The 19,857-nt window shown below is 33.4% G+C and overlaps 3 protein-coding genes and 1 pseudogene across 4 annotated transcripts; 2 read left to right on the top strand and 2 right to left on the bottom strand.

Moving 5' to 3' along the window:
• The first annotated feature begins 555 nt into the window (after window positions 1–555).
• LOC118059543 (transcription factor MYB52-like) lies at window positions 556–2,605 on the top strand (annotated as a pseudogene).
• Window positions 2,606–8,741: 6,136 nt separating this feature from the next.
• Window positions 8,742–9,545, bottom strand: LOC118059542 (uncharacterized). The gene has a single exon (XM_035072425.2). The coding sequence runs from the start codon at window positions 9,476–9,478 to the stop codon at window positions 8,951–8,953; it is 528 nt and encodes a 175-aa protein (XP_034928316.1). The 5' UTR covers window positions 9,479–9,545; the 3' UTR covers window positions 8,742–8,950.
• Window positions 9,546–10,195: 650 nt separating this feature from the next.
• Window positions 10,196–13,124, top strand: LOC118059541 (protein THYLAKOID ASSEMBLY 8-like, chloroplastic). Of its 2 annotated transcripts, none has more exons than XM_035072424.2 (3): window positions 10,196–10,650; window positions 11,304–11,693; window positions 12,319–12,525. In XM_035072424.2, exons 1-3 carry the CDS (start codon window positions 10,333–10,335, stop codon window positions 12,319–12,321), a joined length of 711 nt encoding a protein of 236 aa, XP_034928315.1. In that variant the 5' UTR covers window positions 10,196–10,332; the 3' UTR covers window positions 12,322–12,525. The 2 variants fall into 2 exon arrangements, with proteins under 2 accessions (XP_034928315.1, XP_034928314.1); XM_035072423.2 differs by lacking the exon at window positions 12,319–12,525 and adding an exon at window positions 12,544–13,124 and having other exon boundaries at window positions 10,199–10,650.
• On the bottom strand, window positions 13,049–18,621 carry LOC118059539 (uncharacterized). Its single transcript, XM_035072422.2, has 10 exons — window positions 18,360–18,621; window positions 17,471–17,621; window positions 17,172–17,358; window positions 16,345–16,415; window positions 15,954–16,091; window positions 15,773–15,864; window positions 14,838–15,109; window positions 14,283–14,368; window positions 13,993–14,094; window positions 13,049–13,504 (listed from the first exon to the last, which is right to left on the bottom strand). The coding sequence occupies exons 1-10, from the start codon at window positions 18,425–18,427 to the stop codon at window positions 13,343–13,345; spliced, it is 1,329 nt and encodes a 442-aa protein (XP_034928313.1). The 5' UTR covers window positions 18,428–18,621; the 3' UTR covers window positions 13,049–13,342.
• Window positions 18,622–19,857: the final 1,236 nt, after the last annotated feature.

The raw sequence follows: 19,857 nt of genomic DNA, 5'->3' as shown, positions 1-19,857 counted from the left end.
TATAAAATGATTTTTTTTAAAATTTTTTTTTAAATAATTACCGACGGAAATTTCCGTCGGTAAATCCGGTGGTAAATCCATTGGTAATAAAAAAATTTACCGACGCGCCTGTTCCGCCAGTAAATCCGTCGGTAATATTATTATCGACGGACAAAAAATTACCGACAAGAGATTCACTTACGAAAATTCTTCGTCGGTGATTTAGTCGGTAAATTAATTACCGATGGAATATGTGTCTTACGCCGATGGAAAAAGTCCGTCGGTAAAACTGTTAAATCTTGCAGTGTATGTTAATTTTCATCCATCTTGAAAATACACTTCATCACATCAATATGAATTTGAGGATATTTAATAAATTCATATAGGTATTGATATGACGGTTTAAACTCAAAGAACCAAGGAAAATAACAAATATTACATGGCCAATTTCTTGAGATTAATTAATATTAACCATTATAATAATACAAGGTTGTAGGGAATACTCTCTCTAGGGCTGGTTATTTAAAACGTTTTGTTCCTAAGTCTCTATATATTAAAAAAAAAAAAAAAAGAGATTATGCTAGGTGGGTTATAAGTAGAAGTTGTAGGTTAGAAACTTGCAAAGATGCTGAAAGGATCCCTTCAACCTCCCTCCCTCCCTCTCTCGAACACAACACACAAACATAAACAACATATTAAGATATGCCTATAGGGAAATGACTTGTAACAGTTTGTTAGCCTAGACGTTGCATCAATATCTGGTAAAGGTCGGTCCAAACCCTCCCAACTCCCTAACGAATTATTCATCGAATCATTTCTCATCTTCTCCTTATATATTTTCTCTCCCTACTTGTCTTGTTTGCCACCAAATTATCACCTCATCGCCATCTCTTGCTCTCTTTGTATATATATTCTCTTTGAAGAACGGGAAAGGAGCGAGGGTTTTCAAGTTTTGTGTATATATTCTCCGAACATGTATAGCTAGGTTTTTTTTTTTTCTTACGACTTTTGCTTGTTGTATTAGTTAGGAGATCATCGTCAGATGTCTAGCAGAGGCCATTGGAGGCTGGCTGAAGATGAGAAGCTTCGCGAGTTGGTGGAACAGTATGGTCCACATAATTGGAACTCCATAGCCGAAAAGCTTCAGGGAAGATCAGGTGAGAATTAAACCAAAATGATTTTATATTAATCCATTCATGATTTTCCAATTAATATGGTTTATCTGTGCTAGGTTTAGGGATAATTGAACTGGTCATGTTTGGTTTTTTATTTAAAAATTTATGCAAGAAAACATGAAATATATATACTTTGTAGAAAAGAAATATTAAATATGATTGTGCCTAATAACTAACTCAAAAATTGTAAATTAAATCAGGGAAGAGTTGTAGGTTGAGATGGTTTAATCAGTTGGATCCAAGAATCAACAGAAGCCCTTTTACAGAAGAGGAAGAAGAAAGGCTTCTTGCTTGTCATCGGATTCACGGCAATAAATGGGCTGTTATTGCAAAGCAATTTCCTGGTCGTACTGATAATGCAGTGAAGAACCATTGGCATGTAATCATGGCAAGAAGATGTAGAGAAAGATCGAAGATTCAAGCAAAAAAGAGCAGCTCCACGTTATTTAGTCAACGAGCAGAAACCTTCCTTCTCAAATCAAGATGTGAGGATCATGAATTGTGATCCAAGGAACATTGCTCCATCATTTGTCCACAAATACTTTGAAAGTTATTGTGATCATTATCATCATCCCTTCACTCGCAACTATCCACCGATTTGCAAAGATTTATACAGCCAAAAATCCTAGCCATTGTGAAGGTAATTAACTACAGAAAGATCACCATCTAACATTATAATAAGAGTTAATTACACTCTTAGGTTGAAAAACTTTTTGATGGGCACTAGCTTGAGTTTCATGGAAAAATTATTGGTGGGTTTTTGCAACATGTAGTTGGTATAGGTTGCAATGAGTTAGTATCTCAAAACAAAAAATTATAAACAGAAGAAACAGAAACGTATTTATAAAATAAATATATATATATATCTATGATATTTTTAAAGTGAATTTCTATCAGAATAACTGGGAAACATGTCATCTCTGCTCTCTCTCTCTATCTCTTCTATTAGTATATATTGTTGTGCTATATCTTTCTTGGTGATTATCTATTTTATATCAGTTCCTTAACGCTTTTTTTTTTTGTGCAAATTAATATTGCAGGTAAAAACCAACCTCTCGAGTTTTATGATTTTCTCCAAGTAAAGACCGAGTCTAGCAAGAGTGAAGTGATAGACAATGCAAGAAGAGATGATGTCGAGGTGGATCAGGAAGCCAAGGAATTGCCTAAGAGCAGGGCTGGTTTTCCATTCTTTGATTTTTTATCTGCTGGAAACCAAGTTAGTGGATTCTAGGGTCTTGATGATGATATACACAAATGTATGCCTTCAGCTTAGAATCATACCTAGATGCTGCACAAATGCATTGACATGTATAATTAGGCAGATATATGTTGAAGAAGACGTATTATACGGTACGAGGCATATATACTGCAAACAACAGCGCTGTCTGTGTAGAAGTTGTAGAGGTTTTAGCACTGCATTAATCAATTATAACAGTTTGGTACAATTCATACATCATGTTGCTCTCTCTCTCTCTCTCTCTCTCTCTCTATATATATATATATATATATATAATATATATATATATATTAGATGTACAGTCAGTCGATTTGTACATATGCACAAAACCAAGAATACTACCATGAAATATTAGTTTTCTGAACAGTATTCATGATTTATCTATTTCTGATTATAGTAATATTAATAATGGAGGGGCTCCATTCATTTTTGGTGAATAAGGACATCTACCTGTATAATAGAAATGTATTTAATTAAAGAGATAAAAATATAAATATAAAAATATATTTATTTAATTTTATGAACAGTTGCAGAGTAAATGTTTATATTTTTAAAGAGAGAAAATGTAGATTATTTTCTTTGTTTTTGTCCAAAACATTAACCAAACACTGTAGAATTACTGTTTACATTGCAAGTCGGACAGTTTCATGATGAAAACCATCCTTTGCATCATCTTTATTTTTCCATAGCTTTTTGTGTTTTCCTTTTAGTAGAAGATCATCGGAGAAGATTTTACACAACTTTTTGCATATGCAAAATCCTTAGCATCTCCCTTGTTTTCTCCATAGCTTTTTCTTTTTCTTTTTAGCAGAAGATTTTTATAAAACTCATGATACGATGATATTTCTCCATACATAATGCATGGTGACTTCCTTTTTTGGTTGGGATTGAAAACTTCTTTGCTGTGGTTAAAAGCAACAACAAAAATAAAAATCAATCCTTGGACACTCCAATTTATGATCCTGGCCGTTATCTATATTTGTTATTTAGATTAATATGGATGTTTTGATCAACGTAAATGCACCTCGATTAATTTTATAGATCATAAAGTTAACTGTCATGTAAGTCTCCAATGGTCTTAAGGTTTGTAGAACTCGAACCGGTGACTTCTAAAAAACAAACTCAAAATCTAACCAGTTAAGCTATATCTCTTAAAATTTAACTACTACCCATATTGATTTTATAAGTCCTAGATCGATCTATATTTTTCTGGGAAAGAAGAGGCAATGTTCTAGGACATTGATGATCTTGAGGATTGATCAGCTAGCTAGTGGCTATGATGATGTAATCAAGCACTCCAGAAAACAACTTCAATTAACCACCTTCAACGATTCAATGGTGTGATGAATTAAAAATTGTGCATGGCTTTGACAGGACTTGTAACCACCAAATACTTTTGTCTTTTCTTCACTTGTTCATGATTCAACAACGGTCCAGGAAAAAAATTAATCTTTTTCTTTCATTTGATCAGTTATATGCATGATGATATTGCCTCTGTTCACATTATTAATCTCTCCACTTGTGTCAATCAATCTGAACGTGTTGGTTTCTTGACAGAGTTTCTAGCTTGAAAGCAACCAACCTTTGAATTATATAGGAGTTTAATCATACCACTTAAGACTTCAACTAATGATGATGTTTAAGATATAGTCCATTAATAAGTAGCGAGGATGAGAGATTCGTGATTTCAATTTAGAGAGGAATTTAATAATTACTAGTTTCATTATTAGATTTAATTATTTTTAATTTATCTCCTGGTATAGAATTATTATAATTTAATTTCCAATCTGTCGTTTCATTAGGTATTTTCATCTAAACTCATTGAAATACTTAAACCAGATTTAAGTTTCTCATCCGGGGACATTTCCATTCATTTGTATAATAGCATATAATAAAATGATAGGTTGAAAAATCACTTAAATAATTAATATATATAAATCAGACTTGTAAAACAAATTAGAGACAAGATCCTTGAACTTTAGAAGAATAGTATATTAAGCTATATATGAGGCTCACCTACCTAAAAGCAATCCATTAATTCAAACCCTAAACTCACCTAAACATGTTTGACATAAAGACAGAAAAGAGTTTATACATACATAGAGTTGTTGTTGACATTTCAACATGTATAGAATAGGACCACATCATTAACTAACTAACTAACTAGCCAGTATATATTCTAAGTTGTAATAAACTCGATTTCATTTCTTCTCATCAATACGTATCCCATATGTATTCTAAGTTGTAATAAACTCGATTTCATTTCTTCTCATCAATACGTACGTATCCCATTTATAGACATATAGATTCAGCAAGTTTCCTCTTCATCTCTTCATCTATGGATGCTAAATACTTATTCATATCACAAACATGAATCACGAATAAAAGATAGCAGTAATGTTGTAGTTTTTGTTGAACTTTGTGGCTGTTCTTTATCTGTTACTTAGTCGTGATTTTTCATGAAATAAAATTCCTGATTTATAGCATCTTTCGAAATCACATATTGTAGGTATGCTTTGTCTCAAATCCTAGTCAAATTCTAGAAGGGAGTTTGGTGGAAGTTGAAACATATAGTTTGGAACTAGTTTGAAGACCAAGCTATATTGCGGATAGCATTAACTTTTTTTTTTTAATGTGAAAAAAAAACATACAAGTTATAAAAATTACATAACATTGTTATTAAACTCAATTCAACGAGTTAATTTTAAAACCTTTTAATTTAACTTCTTATCTATTCCACTTTGTGAGAATTGATCTAATATGATTCAGTCGATTTAGTTGGTCCGAAGGTAACTAAATTGATCTATATAAAAAAAAAAATGAAATTAAAACAAAATTGAGAAGAAAAAACCTCTTGAGACCTGATTCCTTGCCTATCTTGGGTTTAAAATTAAACTGTTTTTAAGTTATTCTAACATGATCTAATTAATTTGATATTGGTCTAAAGGTAACTCGGATAACTATTAAAAAATTAAGGATGAAATTGAAAAAAAATAGAAAAAAAAGAAGCTAAATTGAAGATAAAAAAGAAGAAGGAAAAAGCTTCATTGTTCATTTCAACAATAAAGCTACACAATTAACTAAAGGTAACTATTGAAAGAAATGTTGTTTGAGGCTGATTTAGTTAATTCTTACGGTATCGTAGCTTATAATGGCTAGGCAAGTTTAATTTGTTGCGGTTGATTAGCTTTATAACTAAATATTTGTGTTTTACTGAAAATTAAACTTCAAATATTATAGTTCCTCCTTGCTCATAAACACATTGTATCAACAAAGGTGCTATAACCATATTTCATAGTTTCAGTTATGATCATCGTCTTCAAGGCACAATTAATCGATCTGGATGGATTTCCACCAATATATATGTTAGAATCAGGAGCTTGATTTGTTTGCAATAATTAACTGTATGCCTGCAGCCCATCAATAATATTCCCTACAAAAGATTGCCATATGATCAAGAGCTAGCTAGCTAGCTAGCATGGAGATATCTGCAAATTAAGGACTTGCATGAATCCTCGAGCCTCTTACCAACCTGGACGATAATCAGTCACCTTCCTGCAAGTTATTTCTTCCACTAAAAACAACAACAGGGCAACTAAACCTCTCACCTCGCAAGACCAGACCATATGTGGTTCCTTTCTTCAGCAATCTTCAATCCCCACAGAAGCAAACAAAGAGTTTGGTAGTGCTATATATCTTCTCCCAAACATATTGATCAGCGGTCAAACATCACTCTTAGGTTAAATTAACCAGACTACTTGTGGGTCTGTCTGGCTGGCTGGCTGGTGATCGATCCACGACGATGGAGGGTGGATTCTTGCATATTCAAGAGAAAGGTGGAATCTGAACAATCGCCTCATGTCATAAGTTCGCATAATTCCCACCTATGATCAATACTCTTGTGGGTTCACCTATTAATTTTAATATATGCTTCGATTATCATAAGAAACAAATCATAAATATTAAGGACAAAAATAAGAAAAAAAGAAGAAAGATTACACTGGTAATTAATATTTAAACCCAAAACAATATGATATATACATGCCCCATGTCATAGTGCGATCATAAATTGTGAGGCCATACAATTCATTCAATTTTTTTTCATTTTTTATATATTTGTGATTGATTTTTGTTTTCATGAATCTTGTATTACAAATCTCTGTCACGCTCTACAAATAATAATAATAATAATAATAATTTATACTTCACTCATTCTTTTTCAAACTTACAACAATTTAGTTTTTTTTTCCCCTATTGTTTCATTATGCTCCTTTATATTTCTCTTTAATTCACTCTTATTCTCAACCTCTCACTCTTACTTATTTTCTCTCTCTTTATTCCTCACTCAAATACATTTTCTTTTTGGACCTCTGTAATATTTCAAAAGTATATTTTAAAAAAATTAAATTTTATTTTTTTTATTTTAAATTAAATATTTTTTGATGTCTTCAAATTATTTTGATGTGCTGAATGTTAAAAGTAATTTTTAATAAATTAAAAATATATTATTTTAATGCATTTCCAAGCAAAAATATTTTAAAAAATAATCGCTATTACATTTCCAAACATCTCAATCAAAATATACCTCTCTCAGTCTAATTCAATCTCTTTCTAACTTCTATTTATTATATTTCTCTCTATATATTACCATTTAATTCATTCTCTCTCTCTACTTTCATTTAAACATATCACCTTCCATTTTATTCAATATCACATTCTATTTTTCATTAATTAAGTTTCTCATAAAAAAAAAATATTAGCTAAAAACTTAATTTAAAATGTTTACTTTATTATTTAAATTAAAGATGTTAATGGTGTTAATGTCCATAAAGAAGAAGGAAAAAAAAGGGTGTTGTTGACTATTAATTATATTAGTAGCAATTAGTTGAAAACGATGATAATGATGATTATTAATAATATTCTTAGTTAAATTAATTATTAAAAAAAATCATGTTGTTGATTATTACTATTATTAAATACTAAATTTTTTATTCCATGAATATTAATCATTTCGAGCTATTCCAAATTTTATTATTTTAGTGTTTTTTTCTTATTATTTTTTCTGAGAGTTTATTATTTTTTTTATTGTTAGCATACAATTTTATGGTTGGTGGTGACATTTCAACTCATAATTTTTTATTTTGTTTTATGAAAATCAACGCAGAATATCGAGCACATCACTAAAATTAATTAAAAATTAAACACATGACAAACGCAATTTCTTTTTGGTGATGATATATATTTCATAACCATAGCTAAAAGACAAACTCCAGTCTTAAATTTTTTGCAGAATCTCTAGCTTCTTTCCCGTTGATTGAAAGACTCCCTCTCTTCATCAATGGAGATCACACCTCATCAAATCCTAAAAAATGCATTCTCTCTCTACATGATATTGGAGTGCTGTGGCATACCTTCAATGGTGATGATATATATTTGATTCCTGGATTTATATGATCTCACCTCGCATTCTTCATTCTTGGACTGCCCATTATGATTTTCGTTGCCTTGCTGCTTTTGTTCAACTATCATTGGCACAGACATCCCTTTCATGGTAGATGCCATTAAAGAACTGCAGAAGTTCTTTATTTTCTCTTTTATCTTCATCGGTAAATTAAGTGCCGACAGAATTTTCCATGATCACAAGTCTTGGAATTCCAAGATTAATTGCCGAGAAATTCTCAGATGATGTTCATGTGATTCAGGTACGTCCGCATCTTAAATTATTTTCATTATTTATTAAGTGAATTTTTAATTATGAAATAATATTTTCTTTATACTGGGATCAAATTTGGTATGTATAAGTCATGATGATCAAAAGGTTGTTTTGAAACAGAATAAAAAATAAATAAATTAGGATGTTTTTTTTTTTTTTCTAGTGAGGAAAATTTAATCTTTTAAAATTAATATTATTGAACCCTGACCCAACACAATGAATCACTTAGATTATATATTAATTTATTAGATTTTATTTATTATATTTTATATTAAATTAAATGAGAGTTTTTTCTCATTAAATCTAATTAATTTAATATATTAAATCACATTAATTTTTTTTTAAAAATCTAACTATATTTTTTTTATTTATTATTCGAGTTATCTTTAAACCTGTTAAATCAACTAAATTATTTTAAAATAATTTTTACACGATTTTATTTGAAACCTTAGATTAGACAAGAGTTAAATTAAACAATTTTAAAACTAAATCGATAGATCATATTTAATAATATCAAATAATTTTCTAGTCTAAACAATTTTTTTTTTCTACTTTCAAATTTTTTTTTGACATATCCTGTAAACTAGCAAGTAACTAAAGTTGGTCCAAAAATACCTTAAAGTTCAAAGCTCAAACAAGAATAAGCGTTATTAAATATTTTCTTTTATATATATATATTACAATAACATCCTACATTTTGCCAAGCTTCTACAAAAATCAATAGCACTACCATACACGACAGGTAGCACATCAAAACACAATTTGGTCGAACCCATACAAAGCTGCAAATAGCCAGAAAATAATCTCCACGTGTCAAACAGGCAAAACTCACAACACATAGGAACCTTAACCAGACAAACTAAGATAAACAGAAGTAACAACCCCAAGCGCGTAAACGCCAATCGCCGCCCCCACCACCTCCTTACCACCCTTCACTACCGCACCAACACCCACAATCCCAGCAACCCCAAGTGGCAGCCGACCCAAAATAGCCTTACCAGCATTCCCCACAGCAGCCTCTGTGAACAAAACCAAAGCCCACTCTCTAAATTTGGCATGCCCAAGAATAAGCTCCCCTTTCTCCTCCTGGGCTGCTCCTGGCTTCCTGTTCGTGACCATCCTGAGTGCCCAGTCAATCTGGCCCCGGGTTGGTGGAGATGGTACCCACTTGAGGATTAGTGGGGCGGCGGCGTCGGTCGTGGTGAGGGTGGTGTGGAGGTAAGTGGTGGCGGTAGGGAGCTGGTAAGGGAGGATGCCTTGGAAAGCATGTTGAGTTAAGGATAGACAGTGAGTGAAGGTTGAGTCACAAGCTAAGTTGAACTCTTGTGAGTTGGATAGTGTTGTTTTGACTCGTTTTGAGGCCGATATTCCCATCTTTGATTAATCTTCTTCTTCTTCAGCTTTCACAAAAAAAATATATTCGAATCTTACTGTGGATTCTTTGTTTTGATTGGGCATTCGGGGATACCAATAGGTTTATTTTTCCAACGACATGTCGTGGAAGCATTACACGATAATGTCAAAGATACACTCTGGTCCTTCAATGTTTGCATCAATTTCATTTTCAAAAGATATATATCAAATTAAATTTGATTTATATTAATTTAAAAAATCTTAAAATTTTGCAAGATTATGCTATTTCTCAATTGTAATTATACAATGAGCGAGGATTATTCTTTATAATTTAAATCACTTGATATTATATAATATATTGTGAAATATATATAGACTTATGATGTGAAGTTATAGTATAAAATGTTATATCATGTTGATAAATACATTCAAATCAATACATTACTTATATATAAATTCACATGAACTAATGATTATTATTAATCAAAACTTTCCAAATATTAAAGTAAAGTATTTAAAATCTTGAAGGATATAGTTTAACTGGTTAGGCTCGAGGTTTATTCTTTAGACATCACTAGTTTGAGTCTCACAAACATCAAGGTCATTAAAAAGGCTTACATATTTATTAATTTTAGGGCCCGTGAGATTAATTAAAATTCGCTCAAGCTGATCCGGTATATCTATATTAATAAAAAAAATAAAAAATAAAACGATTAAATATTTGTACACAAATGGAGACAATGGAAAAAAATTAATATACAGGGACTAACATGAAATGAAATTAAAATTATGGTAGCGATTTGTATTTAACCAAGGCTTTATGACTTCTCCTCCCCTCCTCTTCCACACCTTCTGCACACTGCAGCAGCACTACCATGAAATCCGCATTAATGGGTTCTCTCAAATTCCAAATCCCACAACTAGGCTTCCACAAAACCCTACAGGAACCCCACCTTCCTCGTTCCTCAGTCATCACCTGCAGTCTAAGAGGGAAGCCAAGACCACCTTTGTGGAGGGCAAAGAGGTTATCCACTGAAGCCATTCAAGCTATCCAGTCTCTCAAGTTAGCTAGATCGTCCACACCAAGACTAGAAGAAGTCTTTGACAGTAAGCTCTCAAGATTGCTCAAGACTGACTTATTGGATACCCTTGCTGTCTTGCAAAACCAAAATGAGCTGGACTTGGCCCTCAAGGTAAATAAAAGAAAAGAAAAATGCTATTACTTCTGTTATTATTTTGTTATTGTACCTAGATAAATGCTAAATATAATTGCTTTTGTCACGATTATCCAATCTGAACTATTCGTGCAATAAATGTATGGGACACATTAGGAACTTTCAGACCGAATACAGTTTCAATGGTTGTGCATTGGATTCTAGTAATTTATCTGGTTAGTATAGTTAATGAATTACAATTTGCAATTGGTTACTGTCTTGAGATAAAAGAGACGAATAAAAGGGAGATGTCCCTTTGTTTTTCACGTTTTGAAATAACATAAATTCGCTTTAATGTCAAAGAGGCATCTATTTTATGTCTCCATTAGGGCTTCAACCAAACATGTTTCAATCCTTATATCTGTACAGGGACACTAACCAAATATGATTGGTTCTGTGTAATAGATAATAATTTCTCGTTGAATAAATGGAAGTGACAGATGCATGTGCGTCACTTTTTTCATGAATTGTCTAGTCTGGGTGGGTAGATGAAGAAATGTTGGCTTGTAAATGTATGGGTGGATACAGTTGAGATTGGATAGTTGTGACAGATGCATGTGTGTTTAGCACTTTCGTTGTTTGCAATGGACTGTATTTTTTTATGGATATCTGAAATGAAATCAGGGTTTTAGGTGTTTGAGTTTGTGAGGAAGGAGGTGTGGTACAAGCCAGATATATTATTGTATCATGCAATGATTCAAATGTTGGGGAGGAACAAAATGGTTGAAATGGCTGAGGAATTTTTTGGCAAATTGGAAAAAGAAGGGTTGAAACCGGATACAAGAGCATTCACTGAGATGATTGGTGCTTATCTGCAAGTGGGTATGATTGATAAGGCGATGGAAACATATGAAAGAATGAAGGCTTCAGGATGTGACCCGGATAAGTTAACTTTTAGAATTTTGATTAGGAACCTTGAGGGTGCTGGAAAAGAAGAGCTTGTAGATCGTATAAAGAAAGAATGTGGTGATTATATGGATTATCCTAAGAAATTCCTTGAAGAAGTTGAGAGAAAGAAAAATGTAAGTACCTAGCCTTTTCCTATATCCAGTTAGTTTTGTTATTCATTTGTTCTGTCTTGTTATTCATGTGGAAATCAGTAAATTGCGATTATGTTGCTTGGAACCAACTATTGGTAGTTAAAACTAGAATACATTAGACCCTTTTAAATTTGAATAATTTGTAGACTAGTCATGGATTATGGTCCAAAATAGCATGGAATGTTTTGTGGCCTTGTTTCAATCTTGTGTTATGTTTAGGATTTGTTGTTTTTTATACTGAATAGTGGATCAGCTTCAAAATCACTTTCATATTGATCAGGAATTTCATTTTGAGAAGAAAAAAAAAGAACTTCACCATCTTCCCCGTTGTCTCTGGTCAGTTTATGATGCTTTGTGTTCTTCAAAAATTTCACATCTTGTATGAAGGATAAGGACATAGTAGAGGCTTTCTTGCAGATAACAAATGTTTTGTTTAAGGATGACACTGTCCCAGCTATTTTGATGTAGAAACACTTCTTAATGGAATAAGGCAGTTCTTATCAATCTAATAATAGAATCCAAGTAGGAAATGACAAGGAATAAAATGGGGCATGCCTCCACTATGTTACAACCTAGTCTGAATCCTCATTCATGGTGGCTTTTGCAGTAGTTGTGCAAAGTAGCAGATAAGAGCCTGAATCCTGATTGTTGCTGGCTTTTGCACTTCATTTTTATTTCACTTTTTCCCAACTGCAACTTTATGTTGACTGTGAACTGCATAACTCAAGTACGTGAAAACGAGTACACTGGTATAGCCGGGGTAATGTTTATACATAATTGTAAGAACTTGTGTTCGTTCTTGACTTGTATATTTCACTTTCTCTTTCCTCAGGTAAAGAGGCTGGTGGTCGATTTTTTTTAAAGATTTCCAGTGCTTAGAATGGAAAGGTCGTCATGGCTGATTTGCAGTACTGTGTACTTAAATGTCCGAAGGCTAGGAACTTTGCTGTCAGTTCCTGTGAGGCAGATTTGATTTGTACATTGTTAAAGCTGCAGAGCAGACGAGCTCATGCAAGTTGTTAAAAGAACAAAGCATTAGAATAGTTGAGGAATATGGGCTGGCAAGACGTTAGCTAATGAAGGAACCCTATTGGATAATGGAGAAACTATATATTTGCAAAAGTAGCAATAAACTTGCACTTTCCAGGCTTTTCAGCACCACATGACCACATCTTTATTGAGATGTCATACCTGTAGTTCCATCAACCTCATTCGGTATTTCTGAAAAGTCTTCTACAAAGAATGGGAAAAAATGTATAACTTTGAGGACCAGGAAGAAATTAAGGGAAGTGATACAAAATGCTGTTCTGTCAACTCCCAATGGTGAACTTCAAAGATACAAAGAAGTGCTTTCTTTTAGTTAGAATGGTAAATGTACAAGGAAATGCTTGAAATACAAAATAAAAATAAAAATATTACAAGCCACAACACAAATGACAACATTGGTTGATCTCCTCCGCTAGAATGGAGACAACACATACATTTGTAGATTATAGACCGCTACAGGGGACCCTCAAAAAATGGAAAACAAAATTTATTGGACAAGGAAACCGAAACGGGGCTGTCAACAAATGAAGAATCCCTCTTCTCTCTCTGGCGTCGTTGAACATACTATGCCACATGAATGCTCTCTAGCTTGCTAAGTGGCTGGGGGAGTTGTTGAACATACTGTGCCACATGAATGCTCTAGAGAGCACCATCTCAAGCTCTTGGTGCGTCCAATTCTGAGTTGGTAGGTGTTGAAGAAACATCACCAACTCTTGGAAATCAAGCTTCTGAAGCTCTTCTGACCACTGGTAAAAAGGTAATCAAACACTGTTAAGCCTGTGATGCAAAATATTTCAATGAAAGCCACCATTATATATTCTCGATAAAATGTGCAAAGATTCATCTGACTCATCAAGAATGAGAAGGACAAGCCAATGATATAGAAAAGTTAGAAATTGCAAACTATTGATTTGGAATTAGCATTGGATGGCATTTTACATCATTTATGAAGTCAGTGATTTTGCAAAATGCATGAGTGGTAATTCAGTACCATACATGTCACATGCTCTGAATGCAATTCAGAAACCAACCATAACCCAAGATAAGAAAATTGCAAGCTGCAAGTGAAACCCAAATTCCTTTATGTTACAGCATGCCTGTTATACTTTTCTCATCAACTAAACAACTAGCATCATATAGAAAAGCCATCTATCATTTTCACAAGCACCAGGAAAAGAATGATCATTATAGAATTAATGCTTTGAAACATGAAACCAAGCAGAAGTATTCTCACCGTCAAAAGAAAACTGGCAAATATGTATATGAGGAAATCTGGCAATGCATCTCCTTCAGCAAGATATGTGTCCCATAGGCGGGTCACGAGATGAAAAGGAATCTAATGAAACAAAGCAAGACATAAGCTTCAGAATTAAATAACATAAGCACGAGGACTTGCCACTGCAGCAGCTTCAAACTTAAAAAGTTTGGGCCACTATGAACTAGTTGGCTGAATATTAAAAAAATAAATAAATGGTGGTTATATAACAATTGCAAGTACTGACAGTCTTAAGTGAGGAATCATACCTCACGTATTAAAAGACAGTTAAACCAGCGGAAAGCAAATTGAAGAAATTCAAGCCCTTGCTCTTCCATGTGTCTCGAAACAGGTTCTGTCACAATTTAAAAAAAAAAAAAAAAAAAAAACAGATTCCTCAATAGAGCATGCAAAGTTGACCATATTAAGCATAAAATAAATTAGAAATAACTGGGGCTATACATGAGGTTATCGTGACAGGTCATGCATAGTTGACCCTACAGATAAATTTATAGAAAAGCTGGGTTAGGTGCACAAGCTGAAGTCTCAAGTTTACATTTGAAAAAAAAAAATTGTATGCACTGAATGCATAAGAGATATTGATACATCAGCTTGGTGAATGGTGTTGAATTTTTTGAGGAACAGAGGAGGACAAACAGTTTAAAAGATAGGGAACTATAGTAGGTATAGACATGAAAGCTACTATAGCAGTAACAATGATTCCTTTCTAACAGACAACCACGAATTTAGCAACTTATGCATTTGGGTCCTCAACCAAGAAAAACATAGGCTCACTGGTAGGACAACATAGAAAAAATGTTTACCATCAATCCTATTAACCAATTCCTTGAGCTTAAACACAAGTCTTTGTATTCCTGGTTGAGCAAATGTGTAATGGTCTTGCATGCCATCAAGTAACTTAGATAGGCACCAATAACAATCAGCCTCTACGTTGGAGATTTTATCTGGAGATAGATCAGAAATTGACCACTTATGTATGTCCCCTTCCAAGTGTTCGGACAGGAAAACAACCAGAAAGGGTGTGGCAAGGTCATTTATTCCCTGAACATATCCACTTGCGGGATGCCGAATGGCCCTGGAAAGAAATCAAGAACCATAACACCTGAAGGAAAATCAGATTACACCAAATAATAAGGAGATAACTGAACGAGCACATTTACAACTACACACCTCAGATTCAGATGTGGGACTCTCAAAAGAGTATTTCAGTTTAAATTATAATGTACTGAGCAAAAGTAGAGTCATGTATTTAGCACACATCAGGGCTTATTTTCAGAAATTAAGAATTCATGCAAGAATCCTTTTCAGTGTCAGATGTCAGGAGTTATATGACAGGAGATGTTTGTTATAAGGCTATGAATTCTTCTATATTATGGCTGATATTTACAGAACTCTATCATGTTAACTTCGATGTCCTTCAGAGATTCTACCCCAGTGTCTCTCGCACATTCCTAGCATCCAGATGCACACAGGTCAAGACATATAATTGCCATTTAATTGATGACTTCCCAGGATGAAAAACCCATATTGATTATATGATCAGACATTTAGTTTTCCATGTGATCTATGTAGCAAGATTTGTCCCAAAAAATCACCAAGTACATAAAAACTAAAGGGAATGTGTCAAAGAACAGTCAAAGATTTTCCTTTAATTCTCAATTCAATCATCTAACTCTTCCATTGCATGTCAACAGAAATCCATTGGTGCTAAAGAAAGATGATAGAAATAGTATCTAACCATGTATAAAGAATGCGCTCCAAGGATTTCTGAACTTGTTCTTGCTGAAAGAAAATGACATCAGGTACTGTTCTTGGACAATCAACAGAAATCTAACAATGGAAGCAAGGGAAATTGTCAAGAATTGGGCATGCAGGGTTGACAAACGATCAAGGCAGACAAAATTATGCAGTGGAAATACCTGCCGAAGCATGTTGATCTCATCATCTGAACGTTCAGTATCTGGAATGTCATAAAATTGAGCAACACAGTCAAGGTACTCAAGGCGCTTTCTTCTTAGAACTCCCTCCCTTCTATCTGAATTAGGCGATGCATATCCCTGTGGTCAGAGCACATTCAAATTTCAAACACGCCATAAATTTTGTTTCATTAAAAACAATCGTGATCAGGAGATCAAAAGGCCATGCTAAGTAAGCCCTCGATAACCAAATGAATCATTTTCACACAGGAAGGAACAGACTCTATGGAGAAGGATCACTAGATTCTAGCAGCACAAACAGGTAACAATGCTGTTTTTCTAGTACTCTAGTCAAAACCATATTAATCCTAATTGAAATTGGCCTCAGGCTTACCAAGAGAAGCCTCCATATGTTTGGGCGCATATATGGTGGTACTCCACTCCAAGCTAACTCACGCAACTTCTCTGCACAATGCATATGAAAAGAATGAGGGAAATATTATAGCTTATGAAACTTGACACGTACAAGAAAATGTGATGCTGATGGGCGCAGGTGCAAACATCTAAACAAGCCTCATAAATCTCAGTTTTATCATATATGAAATACCAGAAATCATGAGACAACATCCAAAAGATGTCCACTGAATTAATCTAAAGCTCTAAGAACGTAAAATCTAATCTATTTGCTGGTGAAACTGGCTACAGAAATCCCTACTTCCATACATTCAGGTCCGCATCATCTTATCAATCTACAGTCATCAAATCTTTCTTCACCAGCTAAACCTCCTCTATGGCCTTCCTCTAGTGCATGCAGCAACAATCTGGATTAGCACATTTCTCCTCAAGGTTGTTGAAAATGACTGAAGCATTTTAGAGAGCTCTTTGCCAAAAGTGGTGCTACAACCACCTACTCTTCAATGAATGCATTTCTTATTGTATCTCGCCTTGGGGATCACTCAAGTAAGTAAGTACTTTAAATCGTATTTTTCTGTTATATGTTGCTTGATTATCCAGAATTATATCCTAAAAGCATGGTAATACTATCCATGTAGAAAGTTGTTCCATTGAATTGATCAGTAAGTTAGTCCATTTAAATTGATATCACAAGTATAGAAACATTTAACATATGCTATGGACTTGAATTATAAAGGTCTGAATATAAAGCCTAAGGTCAATCAACGTGATTAATCCACAGTAATATACAAGCATATACCAGCATACCTAATGTAACTGTGGATCCTGATAGCTCCTTTGTGAATTTCATGACTCTAGCAGAATCTGTAGCTCTAGCACCCATGACAGACTTCTGAACTTCTTTGGACGTTATCTCAACATTGGAGTTTGTAGGTTTTAGCTTGTTTGTGGTCATGTTATTGTTTTGCTGCTTGCTGGTACCCTGGGCTTCTGCCTACATTACAATTAAGATTTCTTTGTTCAAGTACTCAATTACTGAACTCTAGCACATAAAAATACGACACCATATACAAAAATTGATGCAACGAATCTATTATCCATATCACCTCCTTTGACATGTCCATTTGATCACTTGTGCCAGCATCATTTTCTGAGAAGCTCCTTCCAAAAGTTGATGATCGTAAGCTGGGATCCTCTGGTGGATCTGCTCTCCTGGTCAGTAAAACTTTACCAGGAATACTACGACCTTTAAGTAACCTTCATTGCAGGGAAAAAAAAAATAATCTAAGTGTCATTATTCAAGTCTAGCACAGCTCATGGTAAAGGGAGTTGAAAAGAAAAACACCTCCAGCCATATGAATGTCAAACTATGTCCCTTAACCATGTACAAGGCAATACTTTTCACCCCGCAAACAGATGCATGCCATCACATGAGCAAGCATCAAGCAATCATTGTAGTTGTGTCCAATGACCTATCTCCACCGTTACAGAATTCGTCTAAACTCTTGCTCTCTCTCCCACCATATAAATAATATCAATTTTATCAACTCTATCTTGCAATTTTCAAGATCAAATGGAATTCGCATGAGTTTGAAATCATTTTCCAGATGACTGCAGAATTTCATTACCTCGGACCTTATAATCTCATTTACTAGAGGAAGATAACGAGATCCAGAGCTCTTTTAAACAAATGGATTCTCAAATCTAAGTATAAATTACAACAATCTAAGGGGAATAAATGGAAAACGCCAGTAATTAGGAATTGAAATCACATCAAAATCCATAAAAATTAAAAATTTTACCAAAAAAACCTACGACTTTAAATCCCACCGATCCAAAATCACGATTTCTGACAATAATTCAAGAGATCTGAAGCATTTTCTCAAATGGGTTTTCAAATCTAAACTAAAAAAACATCATTAAACACTGCAAAGATGAGAACTTTAACATGATAAGAAACAATAATCCCTCAAGAAATAGAATTTCAAGACATACCCTTGAACATTTTTGAGGGTTTGATTGATTCTAGAATCCAAACTTGAATTATTGTCGCTGTTCTTCATGGTTTATCTTCGTGATGCTGTTTTTTTGTTGTTGCAGGTCTGCTACTGTGTAAAGTTGTCATAAAGGAGCATGCTTTTTTATTTGCTTCGCTTCTCTCTGTTTTCAAGTTTAGTCCTTTTTCCCTGTTCTTTAGATTAAAGATGGCTAACGATGCCGCTTTTCACTTACCAGCGCAGAAACTTGTATTCCAGCACAAAAATCAATTAGGGGTTATATATATAATAATGTAATGACAGCTTAATCCAACATTCCAACTTCACAAAGTTTATTGCAATTGGTTGTTTGAGAAATTAAAAAGGGTATTTGATGACCAAATTAGGTATTTTTAAAAATGAAAATATAAATATAAAAATAAATTTATATTTAATAAAATTTTAAAGTAAATTTTTGTCATGAAATATATTTATTAATCTCCATTATCTTAATTTCTCTTGTGTTACTTTAATAATTTTAAATTTACTTTGTCTTTCAAGGCATTCTCATCTAAAAGTTTTATTCTAACTATTAATTTACTCTCCAATCAAATTTTAAGAATATAATCCACATGAAAATAGCATATTTATCAGGAGAAATAAACAATCATTTTTATTATTAAAAATATTTTTTTTTTAGTGTAAAAGGATTGTTGGGTCAACTTTTGCAAATTAAGATTATATATATATATATATATATTGATTTATATATTTATAAAAATTATTATTCTTACAATCTCTTCAAAATTAAAATTTAAAATGGAAAGCAATTTCAGTCGCCACCAACCAAAAATTTCCAAAACATGACTAGACTTTCCACATTCTATTAAGGAAAATTATTCAATCACTTGGAAACTTTGACATAGTTTTATTAAAAATATAAGAAAATTATTCAATTTATGTTAATGGCCATTAAAACCACATAGATTATACTTGAGTATCTAGCTTAATGCATTGGATCCCATAAGAAATTTGAAATTAAACATGCTTAAGTTGGAGCAGTTAAGATGAGTGACCCACTAAAAATCACATGTAAATATGTGATTATTAATGGATCTCGGATGTTTAGCTTTCGAGAGTAGCTTATCAACCGAGAATGGCGTTTATCCGCGAAATGGCACCGGAAAGTCCTGAAGACTAAAGACCCTGTGATTTTTTCTATTGGTTGGAGGCGCTACCAAACTACCCTGGTCTATGCCATCGAGGATCGCAATGGAAGGCATCGCATACTCAAGTCCAAACCAGAGCACATGCATTGTCTAGCCCATTCTGGGGCCCCCTCGCCCCTCCTAACACTGGAGTGGTTGCTGTCCAGAACTTAGCGAACAATCAGGTTATTTTTCTTGATTTTGTTCACAAGTTTTCAGATCAAGAAAGAAATCTGATATTCGTCAACTTAACAGCTTTTGGTTTGCTATAGTAAGGGTGTGCTTTGCTGTTGATAAATCTTAAGAAAC

The sequence above is a fragment of the Populus alba genome, chromosome 7 (genome assembly GCF_005239225.2).
Source record: "Populus alba chromosome 7, ASM523922v2, whole genome shotgun sequence".
Classification (NCBI taxonomy): domain Eukaryota; kingdom Viridiplantae; phylum Streptophyta; class Magnoliopsida; order Malpighiales; family Salicaceae; genus Populus; species Populus alba.
Note: the sequence above shows the minus strand (reverse complement) of the source record. Positions and strands in the feature narration are given on the sequence as shown.

Bases quoted from the DNA above. Each gene is read 5' to 3' on its own strand.
- LOC118059542 (XM_035072425.2), bottom strand. From the start codon at position 9,478: ATGGGAATATCGGCCTCAAAACGAGTCAAAACAACACTATCCAACTCA.
- LOC118059541 (XM_035072423.2), top strand. From the start codon at position 10,333: ATGAAATCCGCATTAATGGGTTCTCTCAAATTCCAAATCCCACAACTA. The intron at 10,651-11,303 runs GTAAATAAAAGA...TCAGGGTTTTAG, and splicing joins AGCTGGACTTGGCCCTCAAG to GTGTTTGAGTTTGTGAGGAA. The intron at 11,694-12,543 runs GTAAGTACCTAG...CTCTTTCCTCAG, and splicing joins AAGTTGAGAGAAAGAAAAAT to GTAAAGAGGCTGGTGGTCGA.
- LOC118059539 (XM_035072422.2), bottom strand. From the start codon at position 18,427: ATGAAGAACAGCGACAATAATTCAAGTTTGGATTCTAGAATCAATCAA. The intron at 16,092-16,344 runs GTAAGCCTGAGG...CTCTGACCACAG, and splicing joins ACATATGGAGGCTTCTCTTG to GGATATGCATCGCCTAATTC. The intron at 14,369-14,837 runs GTAAACATTTTT...AAATTGTGACAG, and splicing joins ATTGGTTAATAGGATTGATG to AACCTGTTTCGAGACACATG.